We start from the raw sequence: 17,617 nt of genomic DNA on the forward strand, positions 1-17,617 counted from the left end.
TTCCAGTCCCATTCCAATCCACCTTAATGTCCACTTCCAGTCCCATTTCCATCCAGTTTCATGTCCACTTCCAGTCCCATTCCAATCCAGTTTCATGTCCACTTCCAGTCCCGTTTCCATCCAGTTTCATGTCCACTTCCAGTCCCGTTTTCATCCACTTTCATGACCACTTCCAGTCCCATTCCAATCCAGTTTCATGTCCACTTCCAGTCCCGTTTCCATCCACTTTCACGACCACTTCCGGTCCCATTCCAATCCAGTTTCATGTCCAATTCCAGTCCCATTTCCATCCAGTTTCATGTCCACTTCCATTCCCATTTCCATCCAGTTTCATGTCCACTTCCAGTCCCATTTCCATCCAGTTTTATGTCCACTTCCAGTCCCGTTTCCATCCACCTTCATGTCCACTTCCAGTCCCGTTTCCATCCAGTTTCATGTCCACTTCCAGACCCATTCCAATCCAGTTTCATGTCCACTTCCAGTCCCATTTCAATCCAGTTTCATGTCCATTTCCAGTCCCGTTTTCATCCACTTTCATGACCACTTCCAGTCCCATTCCAATCCAGTTTCATGTCCACTTCCAATCCCATTTCCATCCACCTTCATGTCCACTTCCAGTCCCGTTTCCATCCACCTTCATGTCCACTTCCAGTCCCGTTTCCATCCAGTTTCATGTCCACTTCCAGTCCCATTCCAATCCAGTTTCATGTCCACTTCCAGTCCCGTTTCCATCCAGTTTCATGTCCACTTCCAGTCCCATTCCAATCCAGTTTCATGTCCACTTCCAGTCCCGTTTCCATCAAGTTTCATGTCCACTTCCAGTCCCATTCCAATCCACCTTCATGTCCACTTCCAGTCCCATTTCCATCCAGTTTCATGTCCACTTCCTGTCCCATTCCAATCCAGTTTCATGTCCAATTCCAGTCCCATTTCCATCCAGTTTCATGTCCACTTCCAATCCCATTTCCATCCAGTTTCATGTCCACTTCCAGTCCCATTTCCATCCAGTTTTATGTCCACTTCCAGTCCCGTTTCCATCCACCTTCATGTCCACTTCCAGTCCCGTTTCCATCCAGTTTCATGTCCACTTCCAGTCCCGTTTCCATCCAGTTTCATGTCCACTTCCAGACCCATTCCAATCCAGTTTCATGTCCACTTCCAGTCCCATTTCAATCCAGTTTCATGTCCATTTCCAGTCCCGTTTTCATCCACTTTCATGACCACTTCCAGTCCCATTCCAATCCAGTTTCATTTCCACTTCCAGTCCTATTTCCATCCACCTTCATGTCCACTTCCAGTCCCGTTTCCATCCACCTTCTTGTCCACTTCCAGTCCCGTTTCCATCCACCTTCATGTCCACTTCCAGTCCCGTTTCCATCCACCTTCTTGTCCACTTCCAGTCCCGTTTTCATCCACCTTCATGACCACTTCCAGTCCCATTCCAATCCAGTTTCATGTCCACTTCCAGTCCCGTTTTCATCCACTTTCATGACCACTTCCAGTCCCATTCCAATCCAGTTTCATGTCCACTTCCAATCCCATTTCCATCCACCTTCATGTCCACTTCCAGTCCCATTCCAATCCAGTTTCATGTCCACTTCCAGTCCCGTTTCCATCCAGTTTCATGTCCACTTCCAGTCCCATTCCAATCCAGTTTCATGTCCACTTCCAGTCCCGTTTCCATCCAGTTTCATGTCCACTTCCAGTCCCATTCCAATCCAGTTTCATGTCCACTTCCAGTCCCGTTTCCATCAAGTTTCATGTCCACTTCCAGTCCCATTCCAATCCACCTTCATGTCCACTTCCAGTCCCATTTCCATCCAGTTTCATGTCCACTTCCTGTCCCATTCCAATCCAGTTTCATGTCCAATTCCAGTCCCATTTCCATCCAGTTTCATGTCCACTTCCAATCCCATTTCCATCCAGTTTCATGTCCACTTCCAGTCCCATTTCCATCCAGTTTTATGTCCACTTCCAGTCCCGTTTCCATCCACCTTCATGTCCACTTCCAGTCCCGTTTCCATCCAGTTTCATGTCCACTTCCAGACCCATTCCAATCCAGTTTCATGTCCACTTCCAGTCCCATTTCAATCCAGTTTCATGTCCATTTCCAGTCCCGTTTTCATCCACTTTCATGACCACTTCCAGTCCCATTCCAATCCAGTTTCATTTCCACTTCCAGTCCTATTTCCATCCACCTTCATGTCCACTTCCAGTCCCGTTTCCATCCACCTTCTTGTCCACTTCCAGTCCCGTTTCCATCCAGTTTCATGTCCACTTCCAGTCCCATTCCAATCCAGTTTCATGTCCACTTCCAGTCCCGTTTTCATCCACCTTCATGACCACTTCCAGTCCCATTCCAATCCAGTTTCATGTCCACTTCCAGTCCCGTTTCCATCCAACTTCATGACCACTTCCAGTCCCATTCCAATCCAGTTTCATGTCCACTTCCAATCCCGTTTCCATACAGTTTCATGTCCACTTCCAGTCCCATTCCAATCCAGTTTCATGTCCACTTCCAGTCCCATTTCAATCCAGTTTCATGTCCATTTCCAGTCCCGTTTTCATCCACTTTCATGACCACTTCCAGTCCCATTCCAATCCAGTTTCATGTCCACTTCCAGTCCCGTTTCCATCCAGTTTCATGTCCACTTCCAGTCCCATTCCAATCCAGTTTCATGTCCACTTCCAGTGCAATTCCAATCCAGTTTCATGTCCACTTCCAGTCCCGTTTCCATCCAGTTTCATGTCCACTTCCAGTCCCATTTCCATCCAGTTTCATGTCCACTTCCAGTCCCATTCCAATCCAGTTTTATGTCCACTTCCAGTCCCATTTCCATCCAGTTTCATGTCCACTTCCAGTCCCATTCCAATCCAGTTTCATGTCCACTTCCAGTCCCGTTTCCATCCACCTTCATGACCACTTCCAGTCCCATTCCAATCCAGTTTCATGTCCACTTCCAGTCCCGTTTCCATCAAGTTTCATGTCCACTTCCAGTCCCATTCCAATCCACCTTAATGTCCACTTCCAGTCCCATTTCCATCCAGTTTCATGTCCACTTCCAGTCCCATTCCAATCCAGTTTCATGTCCACTTCCAGTCCCGTTTCCATCAAGTTTCATGTCCACTTCCAGTCCCATTCCAATCCACCTTCATGTCCACTTCCAGTCCCATTTCCATCCAGTTTCATGTCCACTTCCTGTCCCATTCCAATCCAGTTTCATGTCCACTTCCAGTCCCGTTTCCATCCAGTTTCATGTCCACTTCCAGACCCATTCCAATCCAGTTTCATGTCCACTTCCAGTCCCATTTCAATCCAGTTTCATGTCCATTTCCAGTCCCGTTTTCATCCACTTTCATGACCACTTCCAGTCCCATTCCAATCCAGTTTCATGTCCACTTCCAATCCCATTTCCATCCACCTTCATGTCCACTTCCAGTCCCGTTTCCATCCACCTTCATGTCCACTTCCAGTCCCGTTTCCATCCAGTTTCATGTCCACTTCCAGTCCCATTCCAATCCAGTTTCATGTCCACTTCCAGTCCCATTTCCATCAAGTTTCATGTCCACTTCCAGTCCCATTCCAATCCACCTTCATGTCCACTTCCAGTCCCATTTCCATCCAGTTTCATGTCCACTTCCTGTCCCATTCCAATCCAGTTTCATGTCCAATTCCAGTCCCATTTCCATCCAGTTTCATGTCCACTTCCAATCCCATTTCCATCCAGTTTCATGTCCACTTCCAGTCCCATTTCCATCCAGTTTTATGTCCACTTCCAGTCCCGTTTCCATCCACCTTCATGTCCACTTCCAGTCCCGTTTCCATCCAGTTTCATGTCCACTTCCAGACCCATTCCAATCCAGTTTCATGTCCACTTCCAGTCCCATTTCAATCCAGTTTCATGTCCATTTCCAGTCCCGTTTTCATCCACTTTCATGACCACTTCCAGTCCCATTCCAATCCAGTTTCATTTCCACTTCCAGTCCTATTTCCATCCACCTTCATGTCCACTTCCAGTCCCGTTTCCATCCACCTTCTTGTCCACTTCCAGTCCCGTTTCCATCCAGTTTCATGTCCACTTCCAGTCCCATTCCAATCCAGTTTCATGTCCACTTCCAGTCCCGTTTTCATCCACCTTCATGACCACTTCCAGTCCCATTCCAATCCAGTTTCATGTCCACTTCCAGTCCCGTTTCCATCCAACTTCATGTCCACTTCCAGTCCCATTCCAATCCAGTTTCATGTCCACTTCCAGTCCCATTTCAATCCAGTTTCATGTCCATTTCCAGTCCCGTTTTCATCCACTTTCATGACCACTTCCAGTCCCATTCCAATCCAGTTTCATGTCCACTTCCAATCCCATTTCCATCCACCTTCATGTCCACTTCCAGTCCCGTTTCCATCCACCTTCATGTCCACTTCCAGTCCCGTTTCCATCCAGTTTCATGTCCACTTCCTGTCCCATTCCAATCCAGTTTCATGTCCAATTCCAGTCCCATTTCCATCCAGTTTCATGTCCACTTCCAATCCCATTTCCATCCAGTTTCATGTCCACTTCCAGTCCCATTTCCATCCAGTTTTATGTCCACTTCCAGTCCCGTTTCCATCCACCTTCATGTCCACTTCCAGTCCTGTTTCCATCCAGTTTCATGTCCACTTCCAGACCCATTCCAATCCAGTTTCATGTCCACTTCCAGTCCCATTCCAATCCAGTTTCATGTCCACTTCCAGTCCCGTTCCATCCAGTTTCATGTCCACTTCCAATCCCGTTTCCATACAGTTTCATGTCCACTTCCAGTCCCATTCCAATCCAGTTTCATGTCCACTTCCAGTCCCATTTCAATCCAGTTTCATGTCCATTTCCAGTCCCGTTTTCATCCACTTTCATGACCACTTCCAGTCCCATTCCAATCCAGTTTCATGTCCACTTCCAATCCCATTTCCATCCACCTTCATGTCCACTTCCAGTCCCGTTTCCATCCACCTTCATGTCCACTTCCAGTCCCGTTTCCATCCAGTTTCATGTCCACTTCCTGTCCCATTCCAATCCAGTTTCATGTCCAATTCCAGTCCCATTTCCATCCAGTTTCATGTCCACTTCCAATCCCATTTCCATCCAGTTTCATGTCCACTTCCAGTCCCATTTCCATCCAGTTTTATGTCCACTTCCAGTCCCGTTTCCATCCACCTTCATGTCCACTTCCAGTCCCGTTTCCATCCAGTTTCATGTCCACTTCCAGACCCATTCCAATCCAGTTTCATGTCTACTTCCAGTCCCATTTCAATCCAGTTTCATGTCCATTTCCAGTCCCGTTTTCATCCACTGTCATGACCACTTCCAGTCCCATTCCAATCCAGTTTCATGTCCACTTCCAGTCCCATTTCCATCCACCTTCATGTCCACTTCCAGTCCCGTTTCCATCCACCTTCATGTCCACTTCCAGTCCCGTTTCCATCCAGTTTCATGTCCACTTCCAGTCCCATTCCAATCCAGTTTCATGTCCACTTCCAGTCCCGTTTTCATCCACCTTCATGTCCACTTCCAGTCCCATTTCCATCCAGTTTCATGTCCACTTCCAGTCCCATTCCAATCCACCTTTATGTCCACTTCCAGTCCCATTTCCATCCAGTTTCATGTCCACTTCCAGTCCCATTCCAATCCAGTTTCATGTCCACTTCCAGTCCCATTTCCATCAAGTTTTATGTCCACTTACAGTCCCATTCCAATCCAGTTTCATGTCCACTTCCAGTCCCGTTTCCATCCAACTTCATGACCACTTCCAGTCCCATTCCAATCCAGTTTCATGTCCACTTCCAGTCCCATTCCATCCAGTTTCATGTCCACTTCCAATCCCGTTTCCATACAGTTTCATGTCCACTTCCAGTCCCATTCCAATCCAGTTTCATGTCCAGTTCCAGTCCCATTCCATCCAGTTTCATGTCCACTTCCAGTCCCGTTTCCATCCAACTTCATGACCACTTCCAGCCCCATTCCAATCCAGTTTCATGTCCACTTCCAGTCCCATTCCATCCAGTTTCATGTCCACTTCCAATCCCGTTTCCATCCACCTTCATGTCCACTTCCAGTCCCATTCCAATCCAGTTTCATGATCACTTCCAGTCCCGTTTCCATCCATCTTCATGTCCACTTCCAGTCCCGTTTCCATCCAGTTTCATGTCCGCTTCCAGTCCCATTCCAATCCAGTTTCATGATCACTTCCAGTCCCATTCCAATCCAGTTTCATGTCCACTTCCAGTCCCATTCCAATCCAGTTTCATGTCCACTTCCAGTCCCATTCCAATCCAGTTTCATGTCCACTTCCAGTCCCGTTTCCATCCAGTTTCATGTCCACTTCCAGTCCCATTCCAATCCAGTTTCATGTCCACTTCCAGTCCCGTTTCCATCAAGTTTCATGTCCACTTCCAGTCCCATTCCAATCCACCTTCATGTCCACTTCCAGTCCCATTTCCATCCAGTTTCATGTCCACTTCCAGTCCCATTCCAATCCAATTTCATGTCCACTTCCAGTCCCGTTTCCATCCAGTTTCATGTCCACTTCCAGTCCCATTCCAATCCAGTTTCATGTCCACTTCCAGTCCCGTTTCCATCCACCTTCATGTCCACTTCCAGTCCCATTCCAATCCAGTTTCATGTCCACTTCCAGTCCCATTCCATCCAGTTTCATGTCCACTTCCAGTCCCATTCCAATCCAGTTTCATGTCCAGTTCCAGTCCCATTCCATCCAGTTTCATGTCCACTTCCAGTCCCGTTTCCATCCAACTTCATGACCACTTCCAGCCCCATTCCAATCCAGTTTCATGTCCACTTCCAGTCCCATTCCATCCAGTTTCATGTCCACTTCCAATCCCGTTTCCATCCACCTTCATGTCCACTTCCAGTCCCATTCCAATCCAGTTTCATGATCACTTCCAGTCCCGTTTCCATCCATCTTCATGTCCACTTCCAGTCCCGTTTCCATCCAGTTTCATGTCCGCTTCCAGTCCCATTCCAATCCAGTTTCATGATCACTTCCAGTCCCATTCCAATCCAGTTTCATGTCCACTTCCAGTCCCATTCCAATCCAGTTTCATGTCCACTTCCAGTCCCATTCCAATCCAGTTTCATGTCCACTTCCAGTCCCGTTTCCATCCAGTTTCATGTCCACTTCCAGTCCCATTCCAATCCAGTTTCATGTCCACTTCCAGTCCCGTTTCCATCAAGTTTCATGTCCACTTCCAGTCCCATTCCAATCCACCTTCATGTCCACTTCCAGTCCCATTTCCATCCAGTTTCATGTCCACTTCCAGTCCCATTCCAATCCAATTTCATGTCCACTTCCAGTCCCGTTTCCATCCAGTTTCATGTCCACTTCCAGTCCCATTCCAATCCAGTTTCATGTCCACTTCCAGTCCCGTTTCCATCCACCTTCATGTCCACTTCCAGTCCCATTCCAATCCAGTTTCATGTCCACTTCCAGTCCCATTCCAATCCAGTTTCATGTCCACTTCCAGTCCCGTTTCCATCCAGTTTCATGTCCACTTCCAGTCCCATTTCCATCCAGTTTCATGTCCACTTCCAGTCCCATTCCAATCCACCTTTATGTCCACTTCCAGTCCCATTTCCATCCAGTTTCATGTCCACTTCCAGTCCCATTCCAATCCAGTTTCATGTCCACTTCCAGTCCCGTTTCCATCCAGTTTCATGTCCACTTCCAGTCCCATTCCAATCCAGTTTCATGTCCACTTCCAGTCCCGTTTCCATCCAGTTTCATGTCCACTTCCAGTCCCATTCCAATCCAGTTTCATGTCCACTTCCAGTCCCGTTTCCATCCAGTTTCATGTCCACTTCCAGTCCCATTCCAATCCACCTTTATGTCCACTTCCAGTCCCATTTCCATCCAGTTTCATGTCCACTTCCAGTCCCATTCCAATCCAGTTGATCACTTCCAGTCCCGTTTCCATTCAGTTTCATGACCACTTCCAGTCCCATTCCAATCCAGTTTCATGTCCACTTCCAGTCCCGTTTCCATCCAGTTTCATGTCCACTTCCAGTCCCATTCCCATCCAGTTTCATGTCCGCTTCCAGTCCCATTCCCATCCAGTTTCATGTCCACTTCCAGTCCCGTTTCCATCCAGTTTCATGTCCACTTCCAGTCCCATTTCCATCCAGTTTCATGTCCACTTCCAGTCCCGTTTCCATCCAGTTTCATGTCCACTTCCAGTCCCATTCCAATCCAGTTTCATGTCCACTTCCAGTCCCATTTCAATCCAGTTTCATGTCCATTTCCAGTCCCGTTTTCATCCACTTTCATGACCACTTCCAGTCCCATTCCAATCCAGTTTCATGTCCACTTCCAATCCCATTTCCATCCACCTTCATGTCCACTTCCAGTCCCGTTTCCATCCACCTTCATGTCCACTTCCAGTCCCGTTTCCATCCAGTTTCATGTCCACTTCCTGTCCCATTCCAATCCAGTTTCATGTCCAATTCCAGTCCCATTTCCATCCAGTTTCATGTCCACTTCCAATCCCATTTCCATCCAGTTTCATGTCCACTTCCAGTCCCATTTCCATCCAGTTTTATGTCCACTTCCAGTCCCGTTTCCATCCACCTTCATGTCCACTTCCAGTCCTGTTTCCATCCAGTTTCATGTCCACTTCCAGACCCATTCCAATCCAGTTTCATGTCCACTTCCAGTCCCATTCCAATCCAGTTTCATGTCCACTTCCAGTCCCGTTCCATCCAGTTTCATGTCCACTTCCAATCCCGTTTCCATACAGTTTCATGTCCACTTCCAGTCCCATTCCAATCCAGTTTCATGTCCACTTCCAGTCCCATTTCAATCCAGTTTCATGTCCATTTCCAGTCCCGTTTTCATCCACTTTCATGACCACTTCCAGTCCCATTCCAATCCAGTTTCATGTCCACTTCCAATCCCATTTCCATCCACCTTCATGTCCACTTCCAGTCCCGTTTCCATCCACCTTCATGTCCACTTCCAGTCCCGTTTCCATCCAGTTTCATGTCCACTTCCTGTCCCATTCCAATCCAGTTTCATGTCCAATTCCAGTCCCATTTCCATCCAGTTTCATGTCCACTTCCAATCCCATTTCCATCCAGTTTCATGTCCACTTCCAGTCCCATTTCCATCCAGTTTTATGTCCACTTCCAGTCCCGTTTCCATCCACCTTCATGTCCACTTCCAGTCCCGTTTCCATCCAGTTTCATGTCCACTTCCAGACCCATTCCAATCCAGTTTCATGTCTACTTCCAGTCCCATTTCAATCCAGTTTCATGTCCATTTCCAGTCCCGTTTTCATCCACTGTCATGACCACTTCCAGTCCCATTCCAATCCAGTTTCATGTCCACTTCCAGTCCCATTTCCATCCACCTTCATGTCCACTTCCAGTCCCGTTTCCATCCACCTTCATGTCCACTTCCAGTCCCGTTTCCATCCAGTTTCATGTCCACTTCCAGTCCCATTCCAATCCAGTTTCATGTCCACTTCCAGTCCCGTTTTCATCCACCTTCATGTCCACTTCCAGTCCCATTTCCATCCAGTTTCATGTCCACTTCCAGTCCCATTCCAATCCACCTTTATGTCCACTTCCAGTCCCATTTCCATCCAGTTTCATGTCCACTTCCAGTCCCATTCCAATCCAGTTTCATGTCCACTTCCAGTCCCATTTCCATCAAGTTTTATGTCCACTTACAGTCCCATTCCAATCCAGTTTCATGTCCACTTCCAGTCCCGTTTCCATCCAACTTCATGACCACTTCCAGTCCCATTCCAATCCAGTTTCATGTCCACTTCCAGTCCCATTCCATCCAGTTTCATGTCCACTTCCAATCCCGTTTCCATACAGTTTCATGTCCACTTCCAGTCCCATTCCAATCCAGTTTCATGTCCAGTTCCAGTCCCATTCCATCCAGTTTCATGTCCACTTCCAGTCCCGTTTCCATCCAACTTCATGACCACTTCCAGCCCCATTCCAATCCAGTTTCATGTCCACTTCCAGTCCCATTCCATCCAGTTTCATGTCCACTTCCAATCCCGTTTCCATCCACCTTCATGTCCACTTCCAGTCCCATTCCAATCCAGTTTCATGATCACTTCCAGTCCCGTTTCCATCCATCTTCATGTCCACTTCCAGTCCCGTTTCCATCCAGTTTCATGTCCGCTTCCAGTCCCATTCCAATCCAGTTTCATGATCACTTCCAGTCCCATTCCAATCCAGTTTCATGTCCACTTCCAGTCCCATTCCAATCCAGTTTCATGTCCACTTCCAGTCCCATTCCAATCCAGTTTCATGTCCACTTCCAGTCCCGTTTCCATCCAGTTTCATGTCCACTTCCAGTCCCATTCCAATCCAGTTTCATGTCCACTTCCAGTCCCGTTTCCATCAAGTTTCATGTCCACTTCCAGTCCCATTCCAATCCACCTTCATGTCCACTTCCAGTCCCATTTCCATCCAGTTTCATGTCCACTTCCAGTCCCATTCCAATCCAATTTCATGTCCACTTCCAGTCCCGTTTCCATCCAGTTTCATGTCCACTTCCAGTCCCATTCCAATCCAGTTTCATGTCCACTTCCAGTCCCGTTTCCATCCACCTTCATGTCCACTTCCAGTCCCATTCCAATCCAGTTTCATGTCCACTTCCAGTCCCATTCCATCCAGTTTCATGTCCACTTCCAGTCCCATTCCAATCCAGTTTCATGTCCAGTTCCAGTCCCATTCCATCCAGTTTCATGTCCACTTCCAGTCCCGTTTCCATCCAACTTCATGACCACTTCCAGCCCCATTCCAATCCAGTTTCATGTCCACTTCCAGTCCCATTCCATCCAGTTTCATGTCCACTTCCAATCCCGTTTCCATCCACCTTCATGTCCACTTCCAGTCCCATTCCAATCCAGTTTCATGATCACTTCCAGTCCCGTTTCCATCCATCTTCATGTCCACTTCCAGTCCCGTTTCCATCCAGTTTCATGTCCGCTTCCAGTCCCATTCCAATCCAGTTTCATGATCACTTCCAGTCCCATTCCAATCCAGTTTCATGTCCACTTCCAGTCCCATTCCAATCCAGTTTCATGTCCACTTCCAGTCCCATTCCAATCCAGTTTCATGTCCACTTCCAGTCCCGTTTCCATCCAGTTTCATGTCCACTTCCAGTCCCATTCCAATCCAGTTTCATGTCCACTTCCAGTCCCGTTTCCATCAAGTTTCATGTCCACTTCCAGTCCCATTCCAATCCACCTTCATGTCCACTTCCAGTCCCATTTCCATCCAGTTTCATGTCCACTTCCAGTCCCATTCCAATCCAATTTCATGTCCACTTCCAGTCCCGTTTCCATCCAGTTTCATGTCCACTTCCAGTCCCATTCCAATCCAGTTTCATGTCCACTTCCAGTCCCGTTTCCATCCACCTTCATGTCCACTTCCAGTCCCATTCCAATCCAGTTTCATGTCCACTTCCAGTCCCATTCCAATCCAGTTTCATGTCCACTTCCAGTCCCGTTTCCATCCAGTTTCATGTCCACTTCCAGTCCCATTTCCATCCAGTTTCATGTCCACTTCCAGTCCCATTCCAATCCACCTTTATGTCCACTTCCAGTCCCATTTCCATCCAGTTTCATGTCCACTTCCAGTCCCATTCCAATCCAGTTTCATGTCCACTTCCAGTCCCGTTTCCATCCAGTTTCATGTCCACTTCCAGTCCCATTCCAATCCAGTTTCATGTCCACTTCCAGTCCCGTTTCCATCCAGTTTCATGTCCACTTCCAGTCCCATTCCAATCCAGTTTCATGTCCACTTCCAGTCCCGTTTCCATCCAGTTTCATGTCCACTTCCAGTCCCATTCCAATCCACCTTTATGTCCACTTCCAGTCCCATTTCCATCCAGTTTCATGTCCACTTCCAGTCCCATTCCAATCCAGTTGATCACTTCCAGTCCCGTTTCCATTCAGTTTCATGACCACTTCCAGTCCCATTCCAATCCAGTTTCATGTCCACTTCCAGTCCCGTTTCCATCCAGTTTCATGTCCACTTCCAGTCCCATTCCCATCCAGTTTCATGTCCGCTTCCAGTCCCATTCCCATCCAGTTTCATGTCCACTTCCAGTCCCGTTTCCATCCAGTTTCATGTCCACTTCCAGTCCCATTTCCATCCAGTTTCATGTCCACTTCCAGTCCCGTTTCCATCCAGTTTCATGTCCACTTCCAGTCCCATTCCAATCCAGTTTCATGTCCACTTCCAGTCCCATTCCAATCCAGTTTCATGTCCACTTCCAGTCCCGTTTCCATCCAGTTTCATGTCCACTTCCAGTCCCATTCCAATCCAGTTTCATGTCCACTTCCAGTCCCGTTTCCATCAAGTTTCATGTCCACTTCCAGTCCCATTCCAATCCACCTTCATGTCCACTTCCAGTCCCATTTCCATCCAGTTTCATGTCCACTTCCAGTCCCATTCCAATCCAATTTCATGTCCACTTCCAGTCCCGTTTCCATCCAGTTTCATGTCCACTTCCAGTCCCATTTCCATCCAGTTTCATGTCCACTTCCAGTCCCATTCCAATCCAGTTTCATGTCCACTTCCAGTCCCGTTTCCATCCAGTTTCATGTCCACTTCCAGTCCCATTCCAATCCAGTTTCATGTCCACTTCCAGTCCCGTTTCCATCCAGTTTCATGTCCACTTCCAGTCCCATTCCAATCCAGTTTCATGTCCACTTCCAGTCCCATTCCAATCCAATTTCATGTCCACTTCCAGTCCTGTTCCAATCCAGTTTCATGTCCACTTCCAGTCCCGTTTCCATCCACCTTCATGTCCACTTCCAGTCCCATTCCAATCCAGTTTCATGTCCACTTCCAGTCCCATTCCAATCCAGTTTCATGTCCACTTCCAGTCCCGTTTCCATCCAGTTTCATGTCCACTTCCAGTCCCATTTCCATCCAGTTTCATGTCCACTTCCAGTCCCATTCCAATCCACCTTTATGTCCACTTCCAGTCCCATTTCCATCCAGTTTCATGTCCACTTCCAGTCCCATTCCAATCCAGTTTCATGTCCACTTCCAGTCCCGTTTCCATCCAGTTTCATGTCCACTTCCAGTCCCATTCCAATCCAGTTTCATGTCCACTTCCAGTCCCGTTTCCATCCAGTTTCATGTCCACTTCCAGTCCCATTCCAATCCAGTTTCATGTCCACTTCCAGTCCCGTTTCCATCCAGTTTCATGTCCACTTCCAGTCCCATTCCAATCCACCTTTACTTCCACTTCCAGTCCCATTTCCATCCAGTTTCATGTCCACTTCCAGTCCCATTCCAATCCAGTTGATCACTTCCAGTCCCGTTTCCATTCAGTTTCATGACCACTTCCAGTCCCATTCCAATCCAGTTTCATGTCCACTTCCAGTCCCGTTTCCATCCAGTTTCATGTCCACTTCCAGTCCCATTCCCATCCAGTTTCATGTCCGCTTCCAGTCCCATTCCCATCCAGTTTCATGTCCACTTCCAGTCCCGTTTCCATCCAGTTTCATGTCCACTTCCAGTCCCATTTCCATCCAGTTTCATGTCCACTTCCAGTCCCGTTTCCATCCAGTTTCATGTCCACTTCCAGTCCCATTCCCATCCAGTTTCATGTCCGCTTCCAGTCCCATTCCCATCCAGTTTCATGTCCGCTTCCAGTCCCATTCCCATCCAGTTTCATGTCCACTTCCAGTCCCGTTTCCATCCAATTTTCATGTCCAGTGTCATGTCTTGTTCCCATCCAGTTTCCTGTAGAATCTAGTTGTGAGTTCAAACTTTCAAATCCCTCCCAGCTATCAGAACACCCTCCATTTCTGATGTCATTAAATCAAACATCTGTCCATAAAAATTCCACACTGTACCTTTTTGAGCATATATGTTTAGAAGAGTTGCCATCTCCCCTTCTAATTTTCCTTTAACCATGACATACCTTCCTTCTGTATCCCCCATAAAAGATATTTTTTCAAATGAATACATTCCTGAAATCAGAATAGCCGCCCCTTGTCTGTGTATCAATTCGTACGAGGCAGAGAAGATGTGGTCAGATCCACTCCTCCTGAGCTTTAAATGTCCTTTTTCTGTGAAGTTAGTCTCTTGTAGAAACATCACCCCAACCCCGTCTTTTTTCATCCTACTTATCTTGCTTCTTTTAGGGTGATTCTCAATTCTCCCCCTTCCACTTAGCCCTATCCCTCCATATTGCGCAATCATGTTGGGGGAAGGGCTATCCCAATTCTCCTTTGGACAAAGGCTAAGGGGGGAGGGCGAGGGCTACACACCCCTTAAAGTGAAGATTTTCCAGGACCACACTTCATGAAGAAGGGGTAGAATCATACAGCTACCAATTACTAATTCCTGTCCAGCGCGTTCACCGGCAACATGTCTACCAATGCTGAAAAAGAGGTTTACACATTTAAGTATTTTCAGCATTAAAATACGATTTAATAACAAGACTGAAATTACGGCGTTTTATTTTACGATGGTATGTTCTGCTCTGTGAAAGTTTGCTACAGTTAACACAAGAGGCTAGCATTAGCTCAACTGCTGGTTTGATATATGAAAGCATAAAAACACTGTGGCTGTTTTCTTTCAGGGACAATCATCTATATGTTGCAGCATTTCCTTTACTTCTGTGCTCACTGCTAAATTGTATCACATGTTTTAACCAGGAACACCAGAACACACGAGGGCACTTATCCACTACAGAGCAGAAAAAGAGGAGTTTATCGTTTACGTTCCTGTTCTTGTACTAATTTCTGTTAAAAAGCCTTTATTAAGTTATAATTACATAAAGAAGTTACACGTTCAATTCCCATGTTGTGAATACAATGTCTGCAAAACAACGTTCCAGGGACAGTAGTTCCCGTTTATGCAGTTTATACAGCATTAACATTTTTATACAATTACTGCTACAGTCTGTATTTATAGCTACATTTTAAAAAAGAATCAAGCTATGCACATGTATCTCATAGACTACTTGTATCTGACCCTTGTAATGGAACGCATTGGGCTGATGAAAACAAACAAAGCATTTCTAATTTCTAATTATACTCGTCGCCTCTGTTTGCATAGCAGCTAGAGTGCCGCAGCTTGATGACGTCGTCACGGTGGAGTGGTGTCCCATTGCTTCGGGGAACATTTTCACCACTTGACACTTCCCCCCTCCACTGGGGGGGCGAGGGATAGGACTAGGGATAGGGCTAGGGGTAAAAGATAGAATTGAGACTTAGCCTTAGTTGGGTTGAGTACGCTGTTAACATGGTATAAGGTGACTTTAATACAGTGTTTGGATGCCATTGTTCTCTAGCATTCTGTTCTTATGTCTCTCTGGCATCCCTTTCATGTTTACACCCACTTTGCTCCAGGAACAGTAATGAACTTCAAACAAACCAGAAAAAAGGTTTAACATTGAAACAGTCAAAAGACCAACTGATTGAACTTCTTTAAGTGAGGTCTGATTAATGACCGTCTTCAGGTTGTGATGTCCAGTCTGCTCTGAGGGATGTCCTCTGCTCCCGGGGAGCAGGGGCCCCGATAGAAATGCAGAAATGTTCATAAGTCCGCTGCAGCTTTAAGTGTTTCCCCAATGTCCTTAGCTTATGAGGATACTCATTTAGATATTAACATTGCAACCGATACCAACTGAAATAAATTAACAACATTTGTTTCTCACCTTAATTCTCCTAGAAGGCTTGGAGTATTCTTAGTGACCAATTATGTGTTCACTCTAAAGATGTGGGTTTAATCAATTGTCCACTGAAGACTTGCAGTTTCTGTTGATACCCCGGTTGGGTCTTCATTGTCCCAGCACCATACTTCATACGGGTCAAGTTCCACATTAATCGTCCAATCCACTCTGTCCAGTTAACTGTTGGTTTTACGATCTGCACCTGGAGCCTTCGAGCCGCTGTGTCTTTCATAGCTTCCTCTGCAGTGTTGTAGAAGGACGTTTCCCCGTCATACAACATGCAAAGTCTCGCTGGGAAGGACGTCTAGAAGCAAATGTTTTTTTTCTCGTCACACCTTTTTCGCCCCGATGTACTCTTTGTGTCTTTTCAGGATGTCCAGCGCATAATCGTGGTCTAGAAATAGCTTTCTTCCCTCGTACACAAACACCTTTCCTTGCCATGCTATTTTGATGAGTTCTTCTTTAGACCTGAAACTGTGTAACTTAATCACAATGGAGCTAGGTGGGGAATCTTTCAGAGGTTGTGCTGCCAAAGCCCGGTGAGCTCTTTCGACCTTTAACTCGAATGATGGTGGTAACTCCAGTTTCTCTCTAAGGAGTTTCTCGACAAAGCTTGTCATCAATGGCACACTTCCCTCTGCTCCTTCCTTTATCCTGTGGAGTCATCATTATCCTTTCTCTTACGACCCTCCAAGTCCATCATTCTTGTCTCAACTTTCCTCTGCTGCTCCACGAGCTCTAATGTGGCTTCCTCCAGACTCTGGGTTCGCTCCTCTGTCTCCGCTACCCGCTTTTCGACTTTGTCAATTCTGCTATTTCTCTTCTTGATGTTGTCTTTAATTTCTTTCATATTTTTGAGGTTCTCCTGGCGGAACTCTCTCATCTCTTGCAGGATTGTTTCCAGATCTGCCATATTCTCCCAAAGTTGTTGTGGGTCCACACCTTGGTTCGGTTGCTTTGTTGGTTTGGCTTTCACTCTCACCGCTAACCCTTATGCTAGCTTTGTGGGCTCTCATGCTAGTTTAGTGGCTTTGCCTCTTGTCTCAAGTTGTTTGTTATCTCACTTGAGAGTCAGGTTAGCGTATTTTGTTTGACTTTCTGTCTTTTCCTCTTCCAATTTATGTCCAGTTCCTGACCAGTTCCCATCCCATTCCCATTCAGTTCCAGTCCAACTTCTGACCAGTTTCATGTCCAATTCCTACCCAGTTAGTGACCGTTTTCAAGTCCAGTTACCGTCCAGTTTCATGTCCAGGTCCCTTCCAGTTTCTCTCCAGTTTCATGTGCAGTTCCCTTCCAGTTTTCTCTCTCTGTATTTGTTGACCTTTACATGGTGGTTTACTTTCTCCAGGTTTGAGTGTTTGTCTGGACCATCAGAATCCAGGTGCAGTACTTCTGTCTTAGGAAGTGTTTCAATCAGTTTCAGTCATGATGTGACCTTATCCAGAAATTCCTTATCGTCTCTCTTTGTTGCGTGCCAGTGGGGTGAGGATGTGAAATTGTTTCTGGAACTAGATGTTTACCAGGTTTCAGTTGTTTGTATTGACCATTTCCACTTCTTAGAACTTCACCAACAACTTCCAGACAGCTAAGGAAGCTCTGAGCGCTGCAACGGCTCAGGCAGCCGAGAAGGCAGCGTCCAGCGTCAGAAACTTCGCCCAGAAGACTTTCCGTCTGTCCATGGACATCAGGCTGAAGGCTCCCCTCATCATCATCCCTCAGTCCTCCACCTCCCATGATGCACTTGTGATGGACCTGGGTCTGATCACAGTGGGAAACAGCTTCTCCCTGCTGCCCGTCGAAGGACGTCCACTGCCGGCTGTCTTCGAGAACATGAATGTCCAACTTACAGAGCTAAAGCTGTCCAGGTTGGTCAAACCTTGCCTCAAAGACCTGGTGTAGACCCAGC

At 46.9% G+C, this 17,617-nt stretch overlaps 1 protein-coding gene across 1 annotated transcript in view; it reads left to right on the forward strand.

The window, feature by feature from the left end:
* Nucleotides 1-17,617, forward strand: part of vps13c (vacuolar protein sorting 13 homolog C) — a 359,723-nt gene that overhangs the window by 128,022 nt on the left and 214,084 nt on the right. The window contains exon 47 of the mRNA XM_079245724.1: nucleotides 17,272-17,576. Within this exon, the coding sequence (XP_079101850.1) occupies nucleotides 17,272-17,576 (305 nt within the window). The remainder of the gene's footprint in view (nucleotides 1-17,271; nucleotides 17,577-17,617) is intronic.

This window comes from Telmatherina bonti, assembly GCF_933228915.1.
Source record: "Telmatherina bonti genome assembly, chromosome: 1".
Lineage (NCBI taxonomy): Eukaryota > Metazoa > Chordata > Actinopteri > Atheriniformes > Telmatherinidae > Telmatherina > Telmatherina bonti.